Source organism: Podarcis muralis, chromosome 1 (assembly GCF_964188315.1).
Source record: "Podarcis muralis chromosome 1, rPodMur119.hap1.1, whole genome shotgun sequence".
Classification (NCBI taxonomy): Eukaryota; Metazoa; Chordata; class Lepidosauria; order Squamata; family Lacertidae; genus Podarcis; species Podarcis muralis.
Window position 1 is genome coordinate 73,421,981 of NC_135655.1, and position 15,450 is coordinate 73,437,430.

Here is a 15,450-nt window from a genome sequence, read left to right on the forward strand (position 1 = left end):
GAGACAATGACGGAGTGTGCCTTCAGGGATGAAGCCAAACCATTGAAGAATTACAATGCCTGCTGTGACTATAGAGACAAATATGGCTGAGACATGTTTTGCTGCAGCTGGGGCAGATGAAGACGTCTGATTGTGCTGATGCAGTATGGCATTTCTTTTCTTTCTGTGCTCCTCTCAGCTGTCATTCTTCCTCTGGTCCCTGCTGGGGTACACATTATGAAATTGCTATAAGGGTATTTAACATACTGTATTAAAAGTGGGGTTGGGGGGGGGCAAGAAACATCACAAGTCCACTTAGGTCCACTGCAAACCTTTTCTGTATGTCCCATGTGCATACCACAGGGGATGGTTATAGGTGTTTGTTAGGATAGTTATTCATTATGCATGGGTTATGAAACTGTAGTAATTAGCTTTTTAAAAAAACTTCAGAAAAGATCTTTATCATACTAAATATCAGTAATAGAAACTGACCTGTGGTTCAGCAGCAACAGTCTTCAAGCAAAAAAGAAAATCTGGAAGCTCTTTCCCACCTTCCTTTTGTCCTTTTTTTTTTTTAACGATCTGTACTGCCATCCAGCACAGCTCTCCTACTAACCACATTCACCAAAAGTATAACACCCACTCCTATTAGCAATACCTTTGATCTTCCTGCAATGAAGGTGATTGGTGTTCCTTCCAGTTCTAAAATTCTATGATTCTCAGCTCATTAACATTATGATATTGCCTATCTATGAAAAGTTATTTACTTAACACTTTTAAAATTGATAGATTGCATTGTGGCTCTCCTGCTTTGATATGTCTTGCTAAAGCATGAGAATTGTGCACATTGCTATTTGTACAGGGTGAGTCCTTTAAAAGAGGCCCCATGGATACAGAGTACACATGTTCCATGGGGCCTCTTTTAAAAGACTCACCCTGTAGTATTAAGCATGTTCTACCCAGTGGGACACAGGTGGCGCTGTGGTCTAAACCACTGAGCCTCTTGGGCTTGCTGATCAGAAGGTCAGAGGTTCGAATCCCCGCAATGGGGTGAGCTCCTGTTGCTTAGTCCCAGCTCCTGCCAACCGATAAATGGCGTTTCCGTGTGCTGTTCTGGTTTCAGTGCTCCATTGCGCCAGAAGCGGCTTAGTCATGCTGGCCACATGACCTGGAAAAACTGTCTGCGGAGCGGACAAACGCCAGCTCCCTCGGCCTGTAAAGCAAGATGAGTGCCGCAACCCCAGAGTCGTCTGCGACTGGACTTAACTGTCAGGGGTCCTTTTTTTTATCCATTAAAAGTTTGTATTTTTCCTACCCAGTTCAGTGAGAGAGTGCTGTTTTTCTAGCTAATGCAAAAGTCATTCAGCAGGGGTGTCACACAAAAATCTCATTACAAACACACAAAGATCTAGCTTCTGGACTGTAGGAGCCACAACAAAATATAGTTCCTGGTATTAGCAGTAGGATAAAGATTGAGAAAATGCTTAACTGTTTCCCATTTCAGAGAGGAAATGACTACAGTCATATAGAATCTAGAAGATACGGCTAAAGAGAACAACACAACACATCAAAACAGGTAAGATTTATTGTGAGGATATTACTATAAAGCATCCATATCTAAGTCGATCCTGGTTACAATGAACCAAGAACACAAGACTGTTCCCTTAAAATTCTAAATAACCTGTTTGGAATTAAACCAAACCAGGCAAATAATTCTCTATTATGTGATAGAATGATTTAATGACATGTTGGCATCAACCTTGTAATCAGCCACTGAATTATTTTTGACCCAATTAGACAAGACATACTCAGTGCACTCTTGCATGATCTTATTTCCTGAATGCAACATATAAAAATAGGTCAAGGGTTATTGCAAGCCTTCTGGGTTTTTTTTTAGTATCACCATTACAACACACTCATTTTACACGCATACATTTGTAAGCTGTTACTTTACAACAGAATCTTTCCACCGTTGTATTTGTGCAGATGTTTGTCCTGGTCAAATAAGATTATATGAACACTGTATTCAGTTCAGCATCCAACATAACCAGAGCTGAACAGGACTAGCAGCCTCTGAAATGTACTCTGTCCTTAATAGAAGGAATATAAGGCCCCATGGATATAATTTTAGAGATCTAGTTCTAAAGCCCACAACTCATTGGGATGCCTGGAAGAAAGCCCCATATCACAGCCTCGGTTCTCCATCAGTGACTTACCTCGCAGGGTTGTTATGAGCAGTGCTTTTTTCCTTAAAAAAACATTTAGGGGTACTCTCATTTTGACTCAAGAAAATCACCATTTTATAGTTCAAATCAGGAAAAATAAATACAGTAAATGGACAAAAGTACAAAGATTCACAAAATGTTTAGGGGTATGCATACCCCTGCATCCTCCCTGAAAAAAAGCACTGGTTATGAGGATAAATGAGATTTACTCAGATTTACACCAGGCTATGAATATAAGGGACACGGGCGGCGCTGTGGTCTAAACCACTGAGCCCTGGGCTTGCCAATCAAAAGGTCAGTGATTCGAATTCCTGCAACGGGGTGAGCTCCCGTTGCTCAGTCCCAGCTCCTGCCAACCTAGCAGTTCGAAAGCACACCCAAAAGTGCAAGTAGATTAATAGGTACAGCTCCGGCAGGAAGGTAAGCGGTGTTTCCGTGTGTTGCTCTGGTGTCAGTGTTCCGTTGCGCCAGAAGCGGCTTAGTCATGCTGGCCACATGACCTGGAAAAACTGTCTGCAGAGCGGACAAACGCCGGCTCTCTCGGCCTGTAAAGCGAGATGAGCACCGCAACCTCAGAGTCGTTCGCGACTGAACTTAACTGTCAGGGGTCCCTTTACCTTTACGAATCTAAACAAACAAGTGGAGTAAACAGCATAAGGCATAGATAAACTAGAACTAGCATTATGCTGATAAATTAAGCTGCATTTTCCCCCCAACAATTTTCCAGCAATACTTAAGGGGAGAGAGCCTTTTGGTGAAATTTTCATGTTTGGGAGCAGGGTGGCTGAGGGGTGCTTGCAAGTGCATAACTTCTCCATTGGTCTGCACTCTGAAAACCCCATAATGTCCCCATTGGGGCTTTCTTGTAAGCACAGGGAAGTTGAGAGGCTGCCGATTGTGTGCTTGGCAACTGTTCATCTTTTTTTAAAGTGTTTTTTCCTTTTAAAGAAATCAGTGCAGAAAGATTTCTTTTTAAGCTAAAAAGGAGGACTTCCTTTAAGCAGAAGCAAGTGTGCCAGTCTCAGGGGCTCAAAAGCCAGACTGCTAGACTTCCTGTGATTCAAAGCTCAGGTAAACACATTGTCATGTATCTCATGGAAATGTCATGAAGAGGATAGCTGGACCTTGAGGAGGAATGAGAGGAGGAATGAGAGGAGCTCAGGGAGCTGCCTTTGGACAACCTTTTTGCTTGCCCAGTCCCAGGACTCTGACTGTGCCCTCCTCACTCTTCGAAAGGAAGAGGCTGGGTAGAATGCTGCTTGTTGGATCAACGCATTAGCTTGCATTTAGCCATGCATCTATACCTCTTCTGCACCTGCTGCACCTGTGCATTACCTATGTACCAATATCATCCACACATTAAAGCACTGGGCAGAAACCATGCTGGGAGTCTGAGTACTTTAGTCCAGCAGTGAGGGCCAGGATAGACATCATAAAAGATTTCCCCATTGGGTTTCGTCAGATCAGGGAGCTGGCAGCACTGGAGAAATGCTTAATGCACATCACCAGCATCGCCCTTGCAACCGTTAGGTAAGCTTGACCCCACACTCAACAACATTCTAAAGAAATTCTAAAACACACTGCAAATGAGGCCAAAAAACAACAACCCCAACCCACGAAAACTTCTTTTACAGGGGAACAATAATCTCAAGAAACTGGAAGACAGGTTTCAGCACAACACTAGCTAGGACTGTTGCATTGCTTATTGTTTTGAGCTACTCGCTCATATGGCTGCTCATGCACCATATGAAGGGCGATTAAACAGCTGGTGCCTTTAAAGCCAGGCTTATATGCAACAACGTTTTTATGTGGGACTATGTCCCCTCTCTGCTATACAATGAACATACTACAGCTCCATTAAAATAAATTGGGGCGGGGATGTTGTTTCCAGGAAGTAGATGGTAACTTGGACATAGGTCCCAATTATTTCAACATAACTTGTTTCTACATAATGGGTACAACCCGAAGAAATGCAAGAGTACATAAGTTGTACTGAAACCAGTGGAGCTAAATTACAGTTAAGTTTCCTTCAATAATTAGTACTGGATAGTGAACCATAAGAATGATAAGGAATGTAAGCTATGCACACTTCATGGGTCTCAGAATTTTTTTATCTATGTCCCTTTATTAGTGTTTCTTAACAAATATTTTTGATGCAGTTTTAGCAAGCTTGACAAAATTAAATAAACAAAGCTTTGTTGAGCTGAAATGTTTCACATGCATTATCTCAAGAATCCTTAAAACTGCAATGTGAGGTAGGCCAGTAATATTGTTACCATGCAGATGGGGATGTGGTGACTGAGGCTGAGGCTGAGAGAACAGTGGCTTTCCTAAGGCCATCTAATGAGTCCATAGCTGAGGCAATATTTGAACCAGGGCTTCACAGCTCCCATTTGATTGATTGATTTATTTTATGAATCACAAATGGCACTGAGGAAGGGATCTTTATATCTCATACACATGCCGGGCTGCTTCTCTTGCCTAAATTAACCCTCCCCCAAAAGCTAAAGTGTTGTAACCAATGTTTCACCAGCAGGGTTTCACCAGTGCAACAGGACTTCCATTTCCTCTCTCCCCCTGCAGGCCTCCTGTTCTGTTCCACCAGGTCCTCCTACCTTGCAGAGGTGATTTTTGGGTGTGGAGGGGACTGGATGGGACAGTAAAGGAAGAGGAAGACCTAAGACGCACATGAACTGGATATAGTAGAATGGGGAACTAATAGCCGCAGAGAGGATGGGCTAGATGAAGGAAACCCAGTGCCACTGTTCAAATAATATTTAAAGCACCCTACATTGATTTCGTGTGTGTGTGTGTGTGTGTGTGTGTGTGTGTGAGAGAGAGAGAGAGAGAGAGAGAGAGAGAGAGAGAGAGAGAGAGAGAGATCTGATTACTAATCTGATGTGTAACATGTGGTTTGGTCCTTAAATTACAATGTCACACCTAACTTTCATAAATGAAACAACTCTTTAGGTCTGTAGATGTAACAAAAGGTTAAAGTCATCTGTCACATTTATTGGGAAACAGATTTCATTTAATAATATGAGACATGTTTGTAAACAATGCTTAAAGCGGCACAAATAAGCAAACCTATAAGACTTCTGCTTAGCCTGCTACTGATTTTAAATTTACTTTAGCTGGTCATCCACAAAGCTATGAACTCAAAAAATGGTAAAATGGGGACGTGGGTGTCACTGTGGTCTAAACCACTGACCTCAAGCACAATCTCAACAGCATTTTTTTTCATGTCCTACAGACCAGCCAAACTGTACTACTACAGATAAACAAAAGCCATATTGTTTATACACAGACACACAAAAAACAGAGAAAGAATAAATATACATTTCCCCGGACAACTTTACTTTATAATATTTATGTTCCCATTAGCAAAAATTTAATCAGACTCTTTAAACAGTTGAAGGAGGTTTTGTTCTTTAGCCAGGGAGGAACTTGCTCAGAGTGAGGTTAGGTGTTTATCAAGAACACTTTTGGAGTTTCATGTGGGCTTCTGATGAGAGCTGTCTGGAGCCATGTGGGTCTCGCACTGATTCATCAAAAGCATGCAAGAGAGATGAGAGGAGTGGAGTGGAGTCATAGCTCAGTAGTACAGCATATGCTTTGTAAGCAGAAGTGCCAAAGTCCAATGCCTAACACCCCTAGTTAAAGGGATTAGGTAGCAGGTGATATGAAAGACCCTGGATAGCCACTACCAGCCAGTGCAGGCAATACTGGCATTGCAGGGCATTGGACTAGATGACCCTTGGGATACCTTCCAACTCTACAATTCTAAGATTCTGTGAAATAGTCTGACCTGGTATGCAGCTGCTTCCCATGTGCTCAGCATCAGTGATGGTGAAAATGGAGAACCTGATTTAACACATTACTTTTGGTCTTCCTGTCTTTGCTTCCAAAACATCCAGCTATGAACCTACAATGCAAGAAGCTCCAATTTGGACAATCCATCACTTGGAACATCCCAGTAAATGCATTTAAAACAAGTGGGACCTGAAACAAAATGTTGAAGCACTGAATACTCTTTGCACAAGTTGCCAAGCAGCCAGCCACACCGTCTGTTAAGATATGCCATTCCATTTCCACTCCCCTACCCAATCCCAGTTTCCCACATTTTGTGCACACCGAGGAAACTCCAAGCTCATTTGGCTGTTTTGAAGTTTTCCCTGAGTTAACTTTCAGAATAAAGGTTAGTTGTACATTAGAGCCACTATCTGGAGATAAATTGCTCCTCCAAGCTTTTGGACTATGATATTGTAAGCTCTACATGGAAAGACAGCTGCAGCAGATTGAGCAGATGAGACCACTAGTGGGTCCAATGATCAAGAAGGCAGTTTCAGCATGTGCTGTAGAGGGAAATGAGGGGCAGGTGCCAGCGGTGGAGGAAGTCTCTCTGGCACCTGTGGCGAACCACCCATAGGGGCGAAGTGAACTTCCCCATAGGGACGGGGGGGCACAGCACCCCTAGGGACAGGGCGCACCATGCGGCCTCAGCCACCCTATAGCTGGGGGGGAGGCAGCAGGCGGACAGAGTGGAACCTGCGGGTGCCCAAGATGTGTGGCTTGGGCCTGCTGCAGGCCCAGCAGTGAGTGCTGCCCACCATTTTGTCACCCACCTCTGTGGGGGCACCCGGGGTGGACCACACCTACCGCACCCCCCTTGCAGGTGGGTCTCATCAACCTGGGAAGGTAGCCCATCTAGGAGAAGAAAAACTGATCCTAAACCTCTGTTACCTTTCAGGATATCTTTGGCAGAAAAGGGGCTAAGGAATAAACCCTACACAAATCCAGAGTGGAGTCCCTACAAAGGTTGGATGGCACCTTGTAAGCCTCCTTCCAGAAACTCCTGCAGGCAAGCTGGTACCAAACGTATTGTTCTGCTTTCCTTTGGACCACATCAGTGAAGCCGGGGGGGGGGCGTGTCTTGTCATCTGGGCAACCCAGGACCTTTGTACATACTGCTCAGGCTCGTACTCTGAGGAGGTCACTTTGGTGCTACTAACACAGCAGTTTGACTTCATCCCCAGCTTGGAGGCACACTCCATTGTCTCTCGAGACAGATGGATGCCAACTAAAGTTCCCAATCTCCCCCCATCCTCATGACGAATTAAAAATTGCTGAAAGTCTTGATGAACCACTTAATTATTTTTCTGCCTGTTTTAGCAATCTCAATGCACTGTTTTGGATTCTGTATTATTTTAACTGTATTTTTACAGACATGCCGATGACTACCTGAATGAAGCTTGTGGACCACTGGAGGTCTACGGACCATGGTTTAGGAACCTCTGTTGTAAATCTTTCTTATTTCGTCATTTGCAGTGGTATGGAGAGAAAAAAGCACCAGAGTCATATGGTGAGCCATTAGTAAGTTAACACAACTTTTAAGTGGCAGTTAGGATATTTGGATTCTACCCCCCCCCCCAAAAAGCCCTAAGGTAAGAGTACCTTGGGTTAAGAAATTCCATTCACTACTTTCTTAAAAATACATTCTATTCTTTTCTTCATTTCCAAGAATGCACCTTGAAAAGTAGCTCTGATTAGACAAGCACGACTAATCTACATTTTGAAGCTATTAAGTACAGTATATTGTATTGATTGGTATTTTTGGTGGCTTTTTAATTTTGCAAGCCATGATTCAGAAAAGTGAGTGTTATTTTAAGCACACCAACATCAGGCAATAAGTCATTTGCATCAACTCCAAGAGGAATGTCAAAGGCAGCTAATGCCATGTTGTGTTACAGTATGCCTTCATATTTTTGGCTCAATTTGGCTATAATTTGTGTACAGTGGTACTTTGGGTTAAGTACTTAATTCGTTCCGGAGGTCCGTTCTTAACCTGAAACTGTTCTTAACCTGAAGCACCACTTTAGCCGGAGCACGATTTTTGTTCTTATCCTGAAGCAAAGTTCTTAACCTGAAGCACTATTTCTGGGTTAGCAGAGTCTGTAACCTGAAGCGTATGTAACCCGAGGTACCACTGTATCAAGAATAATGCCCTTTCACAGCATGCCTATGAAACTAAATGTGCTCAACACTTTCACTCCTAGCAAATCATAAGACAACCTGTAAGCAACAAAAATTTGGAAACCTGCAATGTAGGAGGAGGATTTGGAGTGGATAAATGGTGAGTAAGGAAAGTGTTAATCACTCCACTCCAAATCCCCCTCCTATTTTGCAGGTTTCCAAACTTATTTTTGCCTTTCCAAATGTGCATTTTGGAAGCTCAAGGGGAGATAAGTGATGGGGAGAGGTACAATCTAGAGTAGAAGAATGACCAGTGCAGAAAAGTTTCAACATAGCTCAATTGGCAGAGCAGGAGACTTAATCTCAGTCATGCTGGGCAAAAAGATTCCTGCATTGTCACAGCTTGGACTAGATGATCCTCGTGGTACCTTTCAACTCTACAACTCTGTGATGAGTCTAACAAACCTCCTTGGCTGCTTCTCCACTCTAAAAAGCTCCCTTCCCAAAGCTGCTTTTCCCTGGGCAGTAGCAAAGAGGGGGGTTCACACATTTGTCACTGTTTCATTTCACAAACGTTTGTATTTGTGTGCGTGCACACACACAATGTGTTGTCAGAGTTCTGAATAATGAATCGAATTATGCTGACAGATGGCTAGTTTAAATAATTATCTCATGAACAACACTTTATGAACTCTGGTACTTGTAACCAGCGTAAGACGTTCTCAGCATACAATGCCTTGTTTTGCTCAATGCATTAGGAATGAATGGAACACAGAGAGAGAAGTTAAAGCACAGCTCATCAAATAGAGAGTGTATCTGCATGGACCTTTAGCACAGAGAAGCCACAGTGGTGCACCCCACCATGCAGAACAGGTACCTAGCCAGAGTAAAGGATATCTACAATTGCCATCTTCTTGAGCTGTCTCTCTCCACCACCACCCGCCAACAACCTAGCATCTATTGACATACATCCTGGAAATAACTTATCTGCACACGCACCTGTAAGGGAGTACCTTATGTGCTTAAAGGAAAGGATTTATCTGTAGCAAACGTTATGCATGAATCTAGGCAATTAAATGTTACAGGCAGACAGCGCCTACAATTAGGCTGCAATGCTCGGAATACTTTCCTGGCAGCAAACTTCATGGAACACAATGCAACTTACTTCCAATAAAGTATGCCAAGGCTTGGTCTGTTAAATATCTGATGAGACACACTGAGAGTTTTCCTAAGAGCTGCTAAAGCGTAAGGTATATAGGACATAAAAACATGTGCTCTTGGATGGGGCCATATTGTGGAGGCTGGGTTACTGTTATGCATTTTTGTGTTTTTAGATAGTAAGTCGCCCTGCGATCATCAGGTGGAGGGTGGTATAGAAATCAATCAAATCAATAATCCAGCCCTGCATCCTGTTCTCCCAGTGGCCAACTGGAGGCCTGTGGGAAACCTGAGCACAAGAGCACTCTTGCCCTCCTGTGGTGTCCAGCACATGGTATTCAAAAGCATTACTGCCTCCAACTGTGAGGGCAGAGCATAGCCATCACAGCTAGTCACCATCGACAGCCCTCTCCTCCGTTGTCCGGTGCTCTTTTAAAGCCATCCAAGTCTGTGGCGATCACTGTGTCCTGTGGGAGGGAGTTCCACAGTTTAACTAATGCACTGCGTGAAAAAGTTTCTTTTCTCTGCCCTGGATCTTCCTACATTCGGCTTCATCAGATTGTCCGAGACTTCTGGTGTTAGAAAAGAGGGAGGAAAACCTTTCTCTACTCACTTTCTCCCCCAGGCATAATTTTAGAAACTTCTCTCAAGCCCCCTCTTATTCCCCTTTTCCTCTAAACTCAAAAGTCCCCAAAGCTGCAACCTTTTCCCCCTCTATGGCTCCAGGAGGAAGGCTGGTCGGGGGGCAAAGGAGGCGTGCGGCTTCAACGACAGCTGCCTCACTCCCGCAGCAGGATGCTGACCTAGTAGGTCGGGCTGCCACCCGCAGCATCCTTACTAGGTCAACTTCGGTCGGAAAAGTCCGCCGGGTAAACACGCGTCGCGCGAGGGCTGCCAATCTCCAGTGGGCGGGGCTCCGGCGGGTGCCGAGCCAGCCGCGCGCCCTTGGCCTCGAGCGTGCGCCGGGCTCCCCGAGGCCCTTTTCCCGCCTTTTCTTGACAGAAAGCGACGAGAAGCCTGTCTGCCCGCCCGCCCGCCCTCCCCGCTCCTTGACCCCGGGAGCCGCCGTCGGGCTCCTCGGGGAAGAAGGGGGGGGTCCTTATGAGGGGGGAATCGCCTCTAACTTTAGTTCAGCAAAAAGCCGTTGGGACTCACACAGTGAAGTGATAGACGAAGCACTTCCAGCCGGTGGGTCTCTCCAGGAAGTTGTAGACCCTGCCTTGGATGTGGCTGCGGCTCAGCAGAGGTCTGCGGACGCTGTAGATGGAGACGCGCGGGTCGAAGCTGACCGGAGGGCGAGGGTAGTCGCCGCCGCCGCCTCCGCCGCTCATGGCCACGGTGGCTTCGGGCCCCTCGACGTACCGCGCGCGCTGCTGAGCCGCGCAGCCGGTGCCGCCGGGCGTCGTCCCCCCCGCGGGCGCGGAGAGCGAGAAAGGAGCGTAGTGCGCGTTGGCGGCGTTCTCGGCCAGCTCCAGAGCCGAGGGTTTCATGCTGCCTTTCCTGGACGTGACGGACAGGCGCCCCAAGCTCCACGGCTTCCTCTCCGCCTTGGGCGAGGAAGGAGAAGACATCGCAGAGGCGCGCGCGCGGAGGCGGAGGGGGCGGGCGGGCGGGATGCGGAGCCAGGCAGCGAGCGCGACGCGTCTCTCGCTCTCCTTCCCCCGCGGCCTCCGCTCAAGTCCCCGAGAGCTCGCCTTGGCCCCGCCCACTCCGGGGGAGGGCTCCTCGGGGAAGGCCCCGGCTCCCTCCGCCTCGCCGCTGCCAGCAGCCACCCAAGGAGCCCAAGGGGGCAGCGGCGGCTGCTGCTCGTCCCTCACTCGCGCACGACGGCCGAGACTTTCCGCAGCTGGGCAACAAGTAGATGTTCAGCAGGTGCAGAACTTGGGTGATTCATGATTAGTGGCATCTTCCTTGCCCTAAGCCTGGCAGGCGTTGTGCAATCAGCTGGAAGAAGATCCCTGCCATCCAGAGGAGCGCGGGCGAAATCAAAGCAATGTGCTGTTCTGGTTCCATTTATCTCTTATATATACTATTTTCCTTTTTATCTTTTATATTCCTTAGGCTAAGAGAGGGCCATGACGGGGAGGTGTTTGTTTTTGTGGTGTGTGTTTTTTGCAGATGCCGAGCGGGCGACGTAGCAAGGTGGGTGAGCAAATGATCTGTGAAACAGCAGTTCCCTAGTTTGGCTCTCACCCCCTGCCTCAAACTCACTAGGGCTGCAGTCATATAGTCATTTATTTACCTGGGAGTAAGTTTTATTGAATTCAGTGGGACTTATTTCTGAATAGACATGTATGGGGCATGGGTGTAGCCAAGGGGCGGTAGGGGGGCAGTTGCCCTCCCCCAAATCAATAAAAAATACCTAGCTAAGTGAGGTTCGCCCCCCCCCCAACAAGAGGCCTGCCCCCCTATCAAAAATCCTGGCTACTCCCATGATATAGGAGCTGTGCCTTTAATATATTCCTGTTTTTCAGCCTCAGTGTGTGCCATCTCTGTACTATTAAGACAACCAGTGACCAACACCACCTTTTTAACTTAAAAGGGAAAACCTGTGATCTAGGGGCTACATGTGACTCCACTCAACTTCATTTATGAGTATTTTCCTGGCTTTTTAAAAGCCTCACTTTATTTTTATGTAGTTTCAGAATGATTGGTCTTTATTCCAGATTAGTTATCCAGAACACATTTGTCATCAGTTTCAGCTCCGCCCACTGTCAGCATGTGGCCTCTGGCAGATTCCACACACACACACACACACACACACGGGGGGGGGGGGGGGCAGAGAATGTTCCTCAGCAGGAAAAAAAAGTTGTCCACACCTGCTTTACATGGTTGTGGGAATTACTGAGATAATGTGTGTATAGATCCTTGAACATGTCAAAGAACAATTCAAAAAGAAATACAGTACATGTTAAACACCCTTGATGATATCCCAAGAAGCCCTGCCCTCTTGGAACCTTATAAATTGAAACTTGAGTGCTTACTCACACTTGCATCTCTTGGTAGGTTGGCAGCTGCCCATCAGCAGATCCTCTCGCAAGAAATAATGTAGTGATGGGCAGAGATGAAGTACTGCCACTTATTTCACAACAGAGATTGTGATATCCTGTACTGTAGGAATCATAGAATCACTGGATCACAGAATTGTAGCGTTGAAAGTGACCACAAGTGTCATCTGGTCCAACCCCCTGCATTGCAGTAATCTTTTGCCCAACTATGTGCTAGTATGTTGCATGCCAAATATATAAGCCTTTTTTCTTCCGCTTCTAGACATAAACCCACCAAATAACCTAATAAGAAGAGCCAGGTTACATTAGCATGCCACTTTTATTTCGGAAAAAATCCAAATCTCTTAATTACAGCCAACCAAAATGTCACAAAATATTGAGCAAACTCTTGAGACTTGGGCTGGATGTTAGAGGGAAGAGAGAGAGAGAGAATGGGAGAAATGACTTGTTATTGCAGCCATAATGTTATATTCTATATGTTCATATTCTTAGCAGGGGCATAGCTCTGGGGATGTGACTGTGGAGGCTGCCATGAAGTCCCAAGCGCTTAGCAGACCAAGTATGTGCCCAGCTTACTATGTCAAGCAGCAGCAGGATGGACCATTTGCACACCAGTGTCACTTGCAGGGTCACTTGGCATAGCAGGATGAGGCTCTTGCAGACAATTCCTGTCCTGCTATTTATAACACATCTACTACTTCTAAAAATAGCCTCAATGTGATTTACAATAAAAAAGTATGCAATGAAATAAACAGCATTAAGGAGGGGCAGACTAACAAAAAAGTAAAACAAAATGAAGTGCTGGTACAGCCACAGCCATAATACTAACACACACACACACACACACACACACACACACACACACACACACACATGATGCTAAGTGTAAGGGGTTAGGATGCAGAGGAGCCAAGCTGCTATGGAAGCTCCCTCGTGTGGCTGCCAGTCAGTGTAAGGGCTGCTGAAACAGCATCCACTGAAGTCAATGGTGGTCCATTTCCTGGTGAAGGGTCCAATGTGGGCCCTTCTGCTGCATCAGCCTGGAACAAAATAAAGCGGGGGGTTATTGTCACTTCACCTTCTGCCCTAGCCAGCAGGAGCTGGTGGTGAATTCACTGCTCTACTGTACACCCAGACTCAGTTCAGTTTGCTCTACCTATTGCTAGAATCACTGCAGGGGTCCCACCACCATGTCTGAACGTAATAAGACAGGAGGTGGCTCACAGAAGTTGTTCCAATTTAGGCAATACTGAGCTCGAGATAGACAAATGTTTTGACAGTATACAGCGGCTTATACCAACATTCTTCTTAAGTCCTAATTCTACTGTTTGATTCATTCTCGGTGTAATTCCTCTGCAACATATCAAGGAAGAATTTGTAGCTTGCCTTTTTAAGGCAATGGATGCTCTCTTCTGAGAATCTGGAAAACAAAATAGGGGCACAGAGTTGCTTAAAAAAAAGAGGCAAGAATTGTGCTCTCATACCTAGGCTGAATTCTATAGTTATTAACCCAGCCTACTGCTTACACATTGCACTGCAAAACAATCTGATGCCTAGTTGAGCCAAGAAGCAGGGTTCGCAGCATTCAGACATTTACAACAAACCAATAAGAGTCTGCTTTGAGTGTAACTTAAGATGAAGTTGTCACAATTAAGTAGCCTAGCAAGCTTAGTGAGCCAAAATTATTACAATTTTCAATATAAACTTCAACTTGCATTATGCTGTTTATCTACTATAGAGCTTTTCAGTCTTTGTTTTATTTCCTATGTAGATGTTTGAAGTTCATGTAGCTGCTACAAGTAAGAGAGTTGCCAAACGACATAAATCTTGCAACATACAGTTGCCTAAACAAATACCCCCAACACTGGCTGTATTGCTGGCTTGCCTGAAATGAAAGTTTGCTCTTCTGTTGGATTGGTTTATGATGACATGTTTTTCAAACATTATCGCCCTAAATCTGGCTCCTTACCATCATGCACTTTTGTGGAACCCCTGATTAATTGGTTAAGCTGTCTTCTTGCCAGGCTATGTGAGGGTTTGGCACAGTAACGCATTTTAACACGTGAAGTAATAGCTGCTTCTAATAAGACAAATGATTTGCACCTTAGATACAAGAGCTCAAGCACTCCAGTGCAGAAGCAATTAGCTAACAAAGACAACTCCAAGAGCAGAAGGCGCAAACATCCTTTGATCAGAAAGTCTGCTTTCCTTTTGAGCTTGATGGAGAATAGAACTAGTTAACAAGCTCCTTTCCCAGAGCTGTGCTGAGTTCAAGGGTTATACTGGTGCTTAGACAAAAATGTTGCGGCAAGATAAGGTACTATATATATTATATACCTTGTTATTTTCGGCTCTATTCAAAGGCGGTTCAGAAGTTCTCCAGATGCTTTGCATGAGTATGGCTGCTCCCTTCTGATAAACACTGATTTACAATGTATTATAATAATAATAAATTGTTCTTGCAGTGATAACACTTTTACAAGCCACACTTAAAGCTTACTAAGACAACACTTAAGGGCTTCAAATTATGCTGGACAACTACTGTGCCAACAAATGTCCCAAAACATGACGTCACCTCACAGTCACAGCAGCATGACACTGACATCACAGCACAGGTAACTAGGGCAATAGTTGTGAGTGCTGCGTCTCTTTGTGTGTGTGATCCTAATCCCATATATCATCATAATAGTTCTTCTGTGTGGTAAAAGAGGGAGTAGGCTGAAGAGCCTTAGATCACTTTAACAACTGTTTTAACTTACATGGCTCCTTCCCCCCACCTCTCTCACACACACCCCAAATTCTGGGAGCTGTGGTTCATTGAGGGGTCTGAGAATTCCACTGGAGTGATGGAATGATGATTAAGGCAGTTTAAGTTTGTAGCATAAATATGCTGATACTAATATGCTTTACAGCTAGGGCATCTTGATGATAATTTTATACATTTGTCAGTTTCACTGAGGGCTGCTGCCCCTGCTCACTCTGCTTGTTACCCCTGCCTACCCTTTTGCCAAATGCCCTTCCCCCTTACAAGACCAAGCCACACACACACAGTCTTTATACGCCACCTACCTGGGTCATCACCTATCCTCCCTCTGCCCCAGTACAAC

At 45.2% G+C, this 15,450-nt stretch overlaps 1 protein-coding gene and 1 long non-coding RNA gene across 5 annotated transcripts in view; both read right to left on the reverse strand.

Moving 5' to 3' along the window:
• The window catches only part of KCNQ1 (potassium voltage-gated channel subfamily Q member 1), a 282,535-nt gene extending 271,519 nt beyond the window's left edge, over positions 1-11,016 (reverse strand). For 2 of the 4 annotated variants that reach the window (XM_028733561.2, XM_028733552.2), the window contains exon 1: positions 10,491-11,014. In XM_028733561.2, the coding sequence (XP_028589394.2) occupies positions 10,491-10,906 (416 nt within the window). In that variant the 5' untranslated portion in view covers positions 10,907-11,014. Of the gene's footprint in view, positions 1-10,490 lie in introns of all 4 variants that reach the window. The other 2 variants (XM_028733570.2, XM_028733579.2) reach the window with 2 other exon arrangements.
• LOC114599049 (uncharacterized) lies at positions 5,196-10,360 on the reverse strand. The gene is made up of 2 exons (XR_003707230.2): positions 7,446-10,360; positions 5,196-6,206 (listed from the first exon to the last, which is right to left on the reverse strand). It is a non-coding gene; the product is annotated as an uncharacterized LOC114599049 (long non-coding RNA).
• Positions 11,017-15,450: the final 4,434 nt, after the last annotated feature.